Source organism: Fistularia commersonii, chromosome 25, assembly GCF_037954325.1.
Source record: "Fistularia commersonii isolate RoL2024-O1a breed Wild chromosome 25, RoL_Fcom_v1.0, whole genome shotgun sequence".
Classification (NCBI taxonomy): Eukaryota; Metazoa; Chordata; class Actinopteri; order Syngnathiformes; family Fistulariidae; genus Fistularia; species Fistularia commersonii.
In genome coordinates, this window is record NC_141308.1 from 6,334,718 (window position 1) to 6,348,590 (window position 13,873).

The 13,873-nt window shown below is 36.5% G+C and overlaps 1 protein-coding gene across 1 annotated transcript; it reads left to right on the forward strand.

The window, feature by feature from the left end:
- Positions 1-718: 718 nt before the first annotated feature.
- LOC147218984 (solute carrier family 22 member 4-like) lies at positions 719-8,216 on the forward strand. The gene is made up of 10 exons (XM_086172975.1): positions 719-1,321; positions 1,732-1,835; positions 3,882-4,036; positions 4,304-4,475; positions 5,535-5,676; positions 5,796-5,890; positions 6,080-6,294; positions 6,371-6,553; positions 7,042-7,183; positions 7,695-8,216. Exons 1-10 carry the CDS (start codon positions 956-958, stop codon positions 7,774-7,776), a joined length of 1,656 nt encoding a protein of 551 aa, XP_086029101.1. The 5' UTR covers positions 719-955; the 3' UTR covers positions 7,777-8,216.
- The last annotated feature ends 5,657 nt before the right edge of the window (positions 8,217-13,873 follow it).

The following is a 13,873-nucleotide window of genomic DNA, read 5'->3' on the forward strand; positions in this document are numbered from 1 at the left end:
ATCCCAGGCATGGCTGTGCTATTGGCGGTGATGCCTATAGGTTTTATTTTTGATCAGGAAGCAAAACAAACAAAATATCAAAGATAGCACAATGGATCCTATGCAAACTTAACAGGTCACATCCATCCATCAGCTTATCCATGTCCTCCTCTATTTTGACTATTTTGGAAGAGGAGATGTGAGGAGCAACAGAGACAGCAAGAAGAGAGAAGTAACCAGTACACTGCATAAAACACACAATGGAACAACTCTCTGTGAAAGTGCTCTACCTAGTGGTAGTTGTCTGCAACTCCAACATGATTGATGGCGTTTTTGTTCATGGTTCAGAGTTTGTATATATGTATGCATGTATTTAGGTAGATACGTTGGTAGGTATATATGTGTGTACACAAATACATACATATATCCATCCATCCAAACATACATACATGCATACATACATACATACATACATACATTGATTTATCAATGTAAAGCAGAGTGCTAATGATATGACATAGCAGGAGATGGATACACTACATGTGTAAGTAATAGACAGTGCTTGAAATAATTCTGTCTGAAGCATTTTTTTTTTTTATGTCAAAAAATAAGATTGCATTTATTTATGAGTTCTTCATTCATGTATTGTTCCTTAAAAGCCCTCTCTTGACGTTGAACTCAGGTAAGATCTGGTTTATTGTGTACTAAGTCCAACAGCTTATCTGGGCAAAGCAGAAGGGCAATGTCTGACAACTATGAACTACAACAAGCTGGTGATAAAAGAGCACTTTTATTTTTCATGCAAATTCATACAAGCAGCGCTAAACAAACCAGTTTTATAGACTTGGAAGGAGTTGTCTGAATGTCTAATGGCGTATGAAAATGTTCCTTTCTGGGATGGGTCGCAACTTGTTTTTGTCAGCTACTATCACTTGTTTATGGCTTTCAGCGCACCTTGAGTTTGCTGTTAGTGATCATGGAGAGTGAAAAAATTAAAGATTTTGACGAAATTATATCTTTTTTGGGTAATTATGGACGCTTTCAGATACTACTAATAGTTTTACTGAGTTTATGTGCAGTTCCAAGTGGATACATGGCAGTGCTCATGATTTTCCTATCGGATACACCCAGCCACCAATGCAAAGTGGGGATCAAGTTCTCAAATAGCAGTGGTGATGCAGAGGGACCCTTATGGGAAAGGAGCAGCTTGGTTGGACCCGACAGCTGCTCTCGCTACAAACTGCAAGGCAACTGGACTGAAGGGATAAGACTGAGCAATGACACAGAGCAATGCCTGGATGGATGGTTCTTCAGTCCAGAAAGATACACCATTGTATCTGAGGTAGAATATATCCATCCACATTTTTTATCAAAATCCTTGCTCAGAGTGTGCCACTGTCAATTCATTGGTTAAATCAGAACAGCTATTGTCCAGAAAGATACACCATTGTATCTGAGGTAGAATGTATCTTGTATCAAAATCCTTTCTCAGACTGTACCACTGTTAATAAATTGGTTAAATTAGAACAACTATAATTTTTTGATTTTGGTTACATTAAGTTAACTGCATGTTTGTATTAGTGTGAGTGTGTGTGTGTGTGTGTGTGCATGCATGCATGCGTGCATGTGTGCATGCAGGTGTGTGTGTTGGAATGTCTAGTTGCATTGAGTGAGTGTAAGTATATGTGTGTGTAGTCATACAGATGTCGCACTAATAAGCATATTAACAAATGTCTGGCATGTTAATTGCAGTGGGATCTGGTGTGTGACAATGCATGGAAAGTCCCCTTTTCCAACTCACTGTTCTTCGTAGGCGTTCTGTTTGGATCATTCATCTGTGGTCATCTCTCAGACCGGTAAATTAAGCTGTTGTTGTTTGGTTAATAATTGTGTTATCTTTAAGTGACAAAGAAGTTAGACTTTTATCAAAGTTATGTTTTCATTTCAAGAAAATTAAAAAATCCAACCAAAAAAAAATGAGCTCAGTTACAGCTGCTTAATCATTTAAGTTTGCAAGTTAAAACAGAGGACTGACTGGATTTGCTGGTAATGAAATGTTCTTTGTTGGCATATCACAGATCATGAGAGGCAAACAGGATTTGAAATCATATCTTTTTGTTACTTTTAATAACAATGTTTTGTCACTGTTATACTTTTTCTCAGGAAAAAATGTATTTATTCTTTTATTGAAATATCATTACTCAAGGCCAGTTTTAATTATTTCATACACCATCATGGAAAGTACATGTACTTACGTTGTGTACAGGAACAATTCCGAGGTACTTTAATGAAGTTTTATTTTTTCATTTCTTGTTTATTTCGTCATAGATACTTCTTTATAGCAGCAGTTTACTTACCGTTTCGCTGTTAGATTGTATATCACATGTATAGACATGTACTATATATTTTACGCAGGCGACTTTATTTTATTATTTGACAACATTTAACTAAATTTAGCAATTTTAGATAACCAAATCAATTTGGTTCTTTTAGATAGCCAAATTAATTTGGTTATCTAAGATTGTGAATAAGCCGTCCATGAATATTAGCAAGTCTGAAAATTCAAAATATTTTTTGAGATGATTATTATTATCAGTACTATTATCATGTGATTATAAGTTTTAAAATAAAACCACTTTAGTCTCATTGTATTCATATTCTAGCCATAGCATACCGATCATTTTAACATATTTTTCATTATTAGAAAATTAGACTTAATTATAAATACAGTTTTATCATCATCAAAATGTAAAGTTTCAAATGCAAAAGTGTTAAGTTGAAATAGAGATAAAGATCTCACAGCTGTCAAATGAGTTTCAGTAGAAAATCCATATTTGACCATTTAATCTTGCAGTGCAAAACAATAAATTACCAGCACCTCAAAAACTGTAAATAGTCTGTTCCCTGGTAGCTGGTTACCTTTGTTTACACAGAGAAATTAAAGCTCTCCTGGACTAGGATAGCCTGTCAGAGATAGGGAATTCATTCTCTAATGTAATTAATAATAAAATACATAATCTTCTTAAGTCTAAATTTGATCTAAAATAATGGGGAAAGAGAAATAACCAATCCCCAACCTCAGTGGCTGCTGAGAATTGAAGTCATTAATCCCTCCCATGCCAGGGAATTTATTTTTTCTGATAAAAATCATTTGAACTGGTTCTGTAATGATGTTGGTAAGGAGGTTGGATGAGACTGACAGCTGATCAGAGACAAGTACTGCAAGTCAGAAAAGGATCTGCAGAAATCTATAAGAGAAATGTGCAACTACACATCAAGGCGGTGTGAACAAGCTTTGCACTGAAAGGGCCAGGCTTTAAATTCAAATTGAGAATAACATTTTAAAAAGTGGCAGCATAACAACATATATCATCAATACCGTAGATATAATTAATCATTTGATCCACAGTCGAATAGCATGCTGGAGGCTATAGTGTGCTCACTTACACGGCTGCACAGCGTGCAGGAGGTGCTACTTGGTAGTGCTACTGGGTAGTATTTCATACAGGAATTTGAATTTGCTTTTGTGACTGTGCAGAAGGAGCAACGAAACACCATGTGTCCACACATATCACAGAATAAATAATTGAAACTATTCTCTAAACTAAAACTAATAATTATGAAATATTACCATGTGCTTCATGAGATACAAAATTGAATATTGACTATAAGATATCATCACTTGACAACAAAAACCTGGAAACGATTCCTAAACCTTCAAAGTGCCATTATAATTGATTTACTATAACAATTTCAGAATAATACAATTCACAATTTAATTAACAAAAAATTGAAATGTTATTTTATTCTTTTTAAACAAAAAATAAAGAGGAAATTAAAATTTGGCTTTAAATCATTCCCGGAGTGACACTCGACTCTTTATATTTCTGTATACTGTCTAGGTTTGGAAGAAAGCCAGTGTTGTTTTTCACAATGGCCCTGTTATCAGCCACCGCCTTGATCCAAGCCACCTCCAACAACTGGATTATATTCTGTGTCCTCAACTGTTTGAGAGGACTGGGCCAAGTTTCCAGTTACATTGTAGGACTGGTACTGGGTGAGCTATAACTGCAATGCGTCCTGGCCTCTATCCCTTCACAGAACTGTGCATGTGACCATCTTGAGCATAGCAATATACTTCAAATATGTTCCACTATACTACTGAATTTTTGCCTTCATCTTAATTCAAGGTTACGCTGATGTAAGAGGCAACAAAATCTTAATTCCCCACTTGATTTGGGCTGCTTAGCCACATAGTAGATACGTGGTTTATTCAGGATTATTATTAGGTGTTTCACCGAAATGTGATCACCCTGTCATTCAGGGTCTGAGATTCTGAGCCCCTCCAGCAGAGTGACCTTCACTTTACTTGGCAACAGCATGGGCTTTGGCATTGGTTGTGCATTGCTACCTGCCTTTGCCTATGTCATACGTGGCTGGAGGATGCTGCTGGTTGCTACGGCGATCCCTGCCTTCTTGCTTATTCCGACTTGGTGGTAAGTGTTGAGAGGAGTGTGTGTGTGTGTGTGTGTGTGTGTGTGTGTGTGTGTGTGTGTGTGTGTGTGTGTTTCATCTATTAAAGTTCCAATGAAAAATAATCAATATAATGTTTTTTTCTTCTTTTTAATTTCTCTAATGATCATTTCATTGTTTTTAGTCATAATGTTCATCATTATCAATTCATTGTTCTATTAAAAAGTGATTTTTCAAAGGTGATGTTTAATTGTAAAAAGGGTTTGGCATTGCACTTACATTTGCTCATCAATCCTCTCTTTCGGGTGAAAATCACGATGACCTTTTTTTCCTTACTTTTCACAGATGCTTAATGGGAGCACATATCGAACATTTAATTCACATGTAAACATTTAGCATGCTAATTGTATGTTTAATTTTCATATCACTTCATGTGTAATGACAAGAACTTTTCCAAATTTACATTTTAATCTTGGAATAACCTTGTGGTACAATAGAAAAAGCATATTAAGGTAAACAAAAATAATCTAATTCATAATAAAACAAAGGAACTAAACCACTGCAGATTCCAGTGGAGATTGTTGCTTGCATGATTTGTTTTTTTCCGCAAGCTTTACATAAGAATTCAAATTACAATGTTACTATATATATGCTATGAATTATTTAATACTATTCAACATGAACATTCATTTGGTCAATCTCTAATATGCTTTTACCGCACTCAGAGCTGTGGTGGAGCCTGAGCCAATCCTAGTTGTCTATAGCAGAGAGTCGGATTACATTCTGCACCGGTTGCAAGCCGATCACAGGACCACATGTTGAGACATGCAACCTTTCATTCCCTATTCATGTAATTAAAGGTAGATATTTAAACATTGTTTAGTAGTCACCACTAATGTAACTTCTCCCCTTGTTGAGGTTTCATCGGTAAACAGACATTAAACCACTGCATCGAACGTGCGCTTATTGTTCAAACAAGCCATACCAATGATGTGTCTGAAATCTGGACAGTTTGATGCAATAGAGTTCTCATCATGTAAAAGTATATCTTTCATATCCTCAGTCATCCTCTTGCTGTCCAGGGTGATTCCTGAATCCCCACGCTGGCTCATTCAGAAAGGTCGAGTTGAGGAGGCTGAGCATATCATTCGCCTTGTTGCCAAAAAGAACAGAGTCCCTGCCCCTGAAGTCATATTTATGGATGGTGCCTGCTCTGAACTCATGGTAGTTATTGTATTTTCATTCTTAATACTGTGAAAGTTATTGGCTTCTAAATAATTCTGAGTACCAAAAAGGTACACTGTAAAGTGGCTGGTCTGTCTTTTCACATACGTCTATTTCAGCCAAATAAAGATGAAGCTGGGCAGACATATTCTCTAATGGACCTGATACGAACACCTAACATGAGGAACATTACACTCCTGGGACTTCTCATATGGTTATGTGCGGTTTTTCTCAATGTTCATCTTTTGTATGGATTTAATAGACAAAGGCAATTCCCACGTATATGTTGGGTGAATTACATTTTTAAGGAAAACTAATTATAGAATATGGTACCTTTTATCATAAAATCATTCATTTGCTCTCTCTTTCATTTTCATTCATTCTAGAATTTATGATTTTGCAGGATGGTCAACACCATGGTGTACTACGGTCTCTCTCTTAGTATCAGCAACCTGAAAGGAGACATTTACCTCAACTGCTTCATTTCAGCCGCTATTGATATCTTGGCATTTGCAGCAACTTGGTTCATGGCTGGGAGCATGCCGCGACCCATTCTCCTCTTCTCTTCACTGACATTCTCGGGCATCATGCTTCTTATCATAAAACTGGTTCCTGAAGGTCTGTATGATACGCTACGTTTGTAGCTGTGAATCAATAAGCATCATCACTGTCTCTTTTCTCTTTTTTTTTCCAGACATGCCAGTTATGTTCCAAGTGTTTGCCTTAATTGGAAAAATTGGGGTGTCTGTTTCCTACTCATTCATTTTTGTATTTTTCGCTGAGCTTGTCCCTACTGTGGTCAGGACCATGGGCCTGGGAGTTTTCTCAACAGCTGGTCGCGTTGGCACCGTTATTTGTCCCTATATCATCCACATAGGTAAGATGTTCTTTAGTCCTTGGGTTACATCGGGAAACATGTAAAATGCATACTGATGAAATATATACAAAACAAATCTAAAGGACATTTAAATAAGGGCTTTTTTTCCAAGAGGATCTGGACAGCATGTTAAGCAGAAAAAAAAGCCAGCCAGCACACCAATGAAAAGACTTTTTTGTTTTTATAGTCAACACTTTGTGCCTGTAGCAGTGGCAGTGACTGTGACTGTGACTGTACAATTACCGATGCTGCCAGTTTCATGTTTGCTTGAACTGTCAAAATTTATGCTTGAAAAAGGTACACCAAAATTTGTCTTTTATTAAGATAACAATCATTCTACTAGTTCTTCTGTTATTTTGTTAATTTGGCTCTTAGTTCTTATGATAAACTTGCTCTATTCATCATTGGGTTGATTATAGTAAAAATACATTTGTTTAAGTGCTGGCAATGTGTCTTTATTAATATTAATCATATATTCATTCTTGCAGGAATTTACAGCAAGATTCTCCCCTACATTATTTTTGGTGTATTCAGCATCATGGCTTCCATTTGGAGCTTGCTGCTTCCAGACACCAGAGATTGTAAACTCCCCGATCTTATCAGCCAAGCCAAGCCCATTCGCATTTGGAGGTGCATATGTGTGTGTGTGTGTGTGTGTGTTTATTATAAGTGGTTTGTACCCTTGTTTTAAAATTCCCCTGTGGCTTATTTTCATTTCAGCAAACACAAGATACAAATCACCCCCCCCCCCCAAACCACCATAAAACACATGTCAAACAGTGCGCGTGCACACAAACTTAACAAAGTAGATGTTGCATATTGCTGTTCCTTTAGTTGATACTCTATATCTCCTGCAATTGCTGTACTCTACGTAAAACAGTCTGACAGTTTTAGTGTTAATGATAATCAAAAATATTTTTTAAAAAGGTAAATGATAATTTTTTAACTCAAAATATCTTAATGTTTTCAAACAATTGTTCAATTTTAACTTTATTCATTTTGTTATTCATGATTATATTTATGATTTTATAATCACACATTTTTTTTTGTGTATATATGTATGTATGTATATAAATACACATGCATGTACTGTAACCTATTATTACTGTTTCATTTAATTTGTTATTCATTTCCTTTATAGATGCCGCTCTCAAAGGGAGAACCTTGAGTCCCAACAGACAACTGGAGGATGTGAAGGAAATAGCAAGAGCGTCATCTGCTGATGAGAGGTCGCAGTGCATGCAGTGACTGACAGAAGAGGGGGATTTCTGTTTTTAAATAAATCATGTTAATCATGATAAGACTTGTACCAACAATGTTATGTCCACAATAATGTGGCTGAGCTAGATTTATCCATCCTGTCTGTAAACAGAAAATTCAGACGTGTGTCTTTTTTGTAAAATCTGGTCATAGCATCTGGCCTGGAAGCGCAGTGATCACTCACCTGTTCAGTTCTGTTGTTATTGTGCTTGTTGAATGTATGTTGTCATTCATTCATGAATCCACTTATTCTTAATACCAATTATTCTGCACATTTGAGAACAATGAGATGAAAGTGGCCACAATGTCAACTGAAACATTATTCACATAAATGCTAAAATATGTTTAATAGATCTATCAAATTCTAATCCCCTCTGCTTCTGTCAACATGGAGAGTAACTGGACTTCTGGGTGCCCAATATTGATCATGATACATTTTTCAAAATCTGAATGTAAACTACAGTGAGCATTAATGGGAAAATTTTAAAAAGGAAGCATGTTAGGGCATCTCATCACGGGAAGTGGGAGTTTCTTTTCTCTTGTTCATATCATCACATCTTTTTTATCAATTTTGGAGAATTCGTCTTTTCTATTTATTGGAGTTCAGGTCCTGTGCCATGATGTACAGCAATATTTTTCCCACACATCCTTCAGAATGACTTCCTGTTGGAGAATCAACCACATAATGACAGTTAAAAGCTATTCAGCAGCAATATCAGAGAGCACTGGTGATCTTACCCTCTTGTTATCATTAGGCAGTTTTGTAATCCTATTATTAATTCCTGTAGATAATCTTTTGTATAACTCACCGCCAAACCCCCCACACCCAATGTTTTTCAAACTTGGTTTTCAACATTTATTTCATGAGCTAAATGTGCATGAGGTGGAAAACTGATATCACACCAAAAAAAGTAAATTAAGGATTAACATCAAAACATTAATTTTCCCTACAGTTTCTCCCCAGACATGTAGTGACAGCAGGTAGCCTTTGGAGGGCAGCACAGTGAAATTATCAAATCCATCAAAAAACAAATCATTGCTGTAATATTTCTGTCACTTGGACCGAGACCTCCGTCATCAAGAGAGTCCTTTAAGTATAAGCAGTTACAGAGTAATATTTATTTTAAGTACTGTCACACATTACAGGTACAATACATGACCTGAATTTGGTCCAAAATGCATTTACTTTAGGACAATATTAATATGCATCTGTAAATGTATGAATATCTACTCATTACTTTCTTCATTGCTGGTGCTTCTTTCGTCCTCAAATAAAGGGATGAATAGTCACAGGTACAGCTGAAAGAAAAAGATTTGTTGTCTTCATTCCTACATGATCTTAAAGCCTCAAAATACAGCACTGTAAATTTGGTTTTCAGACAAAATCACAGCGTTACGGTGCACCTCAGACACATTTTGAGGTTAGGGATGTTATACCCAAACTTATGTAGCATAAATTGTGTAAGAAAATATTAAACTTGTTCTCAAACTGGACTGCAATTAATAGGACATTATGAACATTTGGTCAATTTTTTAGACATAAAAAATCAATTTATCAGTCTCCGAAAATGTGTTGTATTTGTTTTTACAAGTTGTAGAACCCCACCATTATTTAGTAGTTCAAATGAACAGCATACACAAAAATATGTACAAACACATGGAGAGGCTCATATTCACACAGACAAAAGCCCACTCTTTGTTCCTAAATCCTCCATTGACAGACTTTATGTGGCTATCCACTATTAATTGCTCAAGATGTATGGCAGTTTTACTAATTGATTATTTAGTTTTTACAACATCAGGAAATTAGGAGAAAAAAAACATCTCATCCATCCTTTGGAGGTTAAAGTTCTGATCATAGTTTGGTCAAAAGCTTTTTACTGTAAGCTTTTTACTGGTAATTGGTTCTTGAGCAATACGTTTTATTATTAATTCATTATTGTCATTGTCTAAGACTTGGGCTGTTTTTGTGACGGATGATGTTTATTTGATAAACAAATTGGCAATGTATGTATATGTAAAATATCAGGAGTTTTGTGACCAGAGGTGAAGCACGATGTATATGTATTCTTGGGATTTTCTAAGTGTTTTTTACTGCTACTCCTGCCCTGACACAGGACCTGTATTTGAAAAATTACTACATACAACACTGTTTTTGTGGCCTCTACACTGAAAAACAACAGGACATGAATTTTCAATGGAGGTGCATCCTGTTTCATGGTGCAATCAAGACAGTTGTTCTTGGTTTCTGTTCAGAGTGTGTATGTTTGTAGGCAAGATTTATTTTGTTCACAATACAATACTGTAAACTTTTCATTTTTTAAGCTTTGATTGTTGCAAAATTCTTTTCATTGCCTGTATGTGACATCTTCTTTCATGGTGGTTTCACCAGAAAGGGGAAGTGCAGATCCCAACACCGGAGACAATAACTCACGTGTCCCCCCAAAAATAAATAGTACAACATAATACAGATGGAAAACAACATCATTTCTCAAATGCAAAAATGTATCTGTTAAAGAGAATGCGGTTTAGTAGGACGAAAATGCCCCTCTTTTGAATGTCTTAACTCCAGGCTGAACGTAAAAGGCCTTGAGCTGCAACAAAGACATAGTGTTGCAGTAAACGATGTGGCTACGTCTGAGCAATGTTGATGGGAGGGGGACTACTGCAGCAGAAAAACAGCAAAGTCTGCAGTCATTAATATGCAAATATGCAAATGAGAGGGTAATTAAGATTGGGTGTTTGTCAGTGGCTCTTTCTGATTGCTAATTAATTCAAAACTGAGAGAAAGGGGGAGGGGATGATTTGCTTAAAAAAAATTACCTAAAACAAGAAGACGATATTGTTAATTTTCTCTCCAAAAATAAGAAAAGGTTGAGGGAGGTATAGGGGGATGCGTGGTATAGATTTGGATATGTTGAAAAAGAAATGTGAAATGATGTTCCTACATCAACTATGAAGAAAACAAGGCTTTGAGTGAGTGCCAAAACAATTAAGTATGCACACACTTCTGAGCACAGAAACGTCTACCATCACCATTGGAAAGTAGATCTGAAGCTGCTGGCCCTTGAGGTGACGGATGCTCAGGTATCTTGGCCAAAACACCATGTTGTTTATCTCAAGCAGTATTATTATCTTATTTTGGTAAAAGGCAGCCCATAGTTTTCACATTAGTCCGTCCTGCTGTTATTACAGGTATACTGGTGTCTTGACAGCTATGTTTTCTGACCTGGCATGTGAAGTGTGAGGGTGTATTCATGAAATAAAAACAAATTAAACATGAAGAACAGAGAGGGGAGGGGCTGCTGCTTGGAGCAGCTTTGTGGTACCCTTGACTACAGCTTTCACATCATGAAGCATCACAAAAAAAACTGTTATAATAATTTAAAGATAGGACAGAAACATCCTTTATCAATTAGCTGCTAGAAGCGACTAAAACCACACATTTTTGAAGTTAAAATCAGCAATGCTATTGCAGATTATTCTTATTTACATGCTTGCGAAAGGCTTCTGATTTCAGCCCATCATGAGCATTTCTAAAAACGACAGTGCCTACAGTTCATTATGCTAGATTCACATTAATGCATTTATGATTTTCCGTGACTTAGCAGATATCCTGAAACACAACAACCGTGAGGGCTGTAACAACAGAATAATAGATTCTGTGCACTCCCAAATCACTGGACTGATAGATGATTATCTTTTTCATCTTTTCAACTATGGACCCCTATAGAATATAGTGTGAGTTCACTGACAAACAAGTTGAAAAGACCAAAATAGCTAATTTGTCATCATGGTATTGATACTGATGTCATGCTGAAACACTGAGGCAAGAACTGCGAGGACAAACACTCAAACATGTATGTGATTTTGGTGTATTATCAGCTGATCACAGCCTTGTTCTGTTTTGTGTATGACGACTGTAAGAGAGGGGCTGTGTTTTTCACAGGAAGCAGGAAACCAGAAGTCATAACAGGATGCCCCAGGTTTTCATACTGTACCTGATGCATGGGTGGCTGCTTGGGGTAACCCATTTACAAAGTTATAGCTCTTGTCTAGAGTATGAAAAAGAGATATACTGCATGTGTGGGTGGAGTGTGGGTTTAGGAAAGTGTAGTTCCATTCTAAATATAGCTTTTTATGCATCTTGCCTTGCCTTGCATTTCAAGTACTTCAAACATTATACAGCCTTGATGTCGGTACCTCCATGCCACTTGTCCTAGTTTTGAAAAAGGGGCAAAACAAACAGTTCGGTGTTGCATGCAAAGCAGTGACATGATCATCTCCATGACGAATGTGCCATCTTTCCCCAGGTGCACTGCAGGAGCTTCACAGTGACCTTGTGAAATAAAGTAAATTTTGTCATAATGCAGTTGATTGCAAACTAAATTAACATTCCCAAATGAAAACATCGCTGAACTATGTTCTCTTACAGCTTTTACTCATTTACCCGATTGAATAATGCAATTCTGAGCATGTGGTAAAGTATAATCCAACCATTTTACATTTATTCAGTTATAACTAAGATATCCTTAGTCATACAAGCTATAACTAGGGATAACAAGATAACTGTTCCAACTGGTAATGACATACAGGTGCAAAGAATGTGTGTGTGTGTGTGTGTGTGTGTGTGTGTGTGTGTGTGTGTGTGTGTGTGTGTGTATGAGAGAGAATGTGTGTTTGTGTCTGTCTGTGTGTCTGTGTGTCCGTGTGCGCATGTGTGTGTATATGTCTGTGTGTCTGTCCATGTCTGTGTTATGTTAGTATGTGTGCGTGCATGCATCTTTTAACCACAATGTGGATGACTGGGTTTTCTCGTAAAGGCCAGCACAGATGTTAGATGGGTTATTTCCCCTCAAAACCCGTTAATGTTCTCTCTAGAAAGTCAGACAGCAATGATAACAGCAGTCTGGTTTACTTGACCTCATGAAATACAGGCAAGACTCAGGCTGATTTATATCATAGGATTAGAGAAATGTTAAAATAAGTAAATGCATTACTGATGTGCTTAAAAAAACACCAAATTTGTTGTGCCGAATGCCGCATAAATTATTGTTGTTACGGACCCACCCTCCTCCCCTTTTGTGAAAGACTTTACGATTATTGGCCCTTTCGAGAGCACAGATTTTGATTCATCAAAAGATGTTGTTTTTCTGTGTCCAGTTGGCCGGAAATTAGACTACAGGTCTGCTAAATCACTTTAGAAAAAAGATTTTTGATGTTTCAAATAAAAGGCAAAAGTCAAAGTCAGCTTCACTGTAAATGTCTCCAAATGCACAAGACATACAGAGGAAATGAGAATACATTTTTCGCTTTCCCATGGTGACATGAAATTAACAATATAATGACAATAATAAAGAAGTGCACATTAACAGTAAAGTGCACAATAAACATTAAACAGTAAACATTAAACTATAGGATAAGTAATTATTTTGCCTTTCCAAACTACAATGTCATGAGGTCATGGAAGACATGCAGTCTATAACTGTTTGACATGTGTTTTATGGTGAGGGGGGGTGATTTGCATCTTTTGTTTGCTGAAATGAAAGTAAGCCACAGGGGAATTTTAAAACAAGGGTACGTACCATTTATAAAACACACACACACACACACACACACACACACACACACACACACACACACACACACACACACACACACACACACCACACACACACACACACCACACACACACACACGTTTATATATTTATTTTTTTACACATTTCTATCTATCTATCTCAACAAAATATGAATTTATGCTATTCTCTGCATGCACAATAAAAAAAACCTTGGTGACATTAGTAAATGAAAGCCCTTCGAATTTATATTATTGATTATGTTTATGCAAAGAGGAATCAGAATGTTAGCCACTGTGATGATATGTGTGTGTGTCGAGGGGGGGCACAACAGATGAACGTTTAACCACAAATATTAGTTTATTAGTTCTCTATGAAATTGGGCTAAACGTTAAAATATTTTCAACCTCCCTGTCCTAACGTTGTGAAAATGCGAAAATCGCGATGGTATTTTCATTTCGAAGTTGTTGAGAGAAAAACAA

Bases quoted from the DNA above. Each gene is read 5' to 3' on its own strand.
- LOC147218984 (XM_086172975.1), top strand. From the start codon at position 956: ATGGAGAGTGAAAAAATTAAAGATTTTGACGAAATTATATCTTTTTTG. The intron at 1,322-1,731 runs GTAGAATATATC...TGTTAATTGCAG, and splicing joins GATACACCATTGTATCTGAG to TGGGATCTGGTGTGTGACAA. The intron at 4,476-5,534 runs GTAAGTGTTGAG...CTTGCTGTCCAG, and splicing joins TTGCTTATTCCGACTTGGTG to GGTGATTCCTGAATCCCCAC.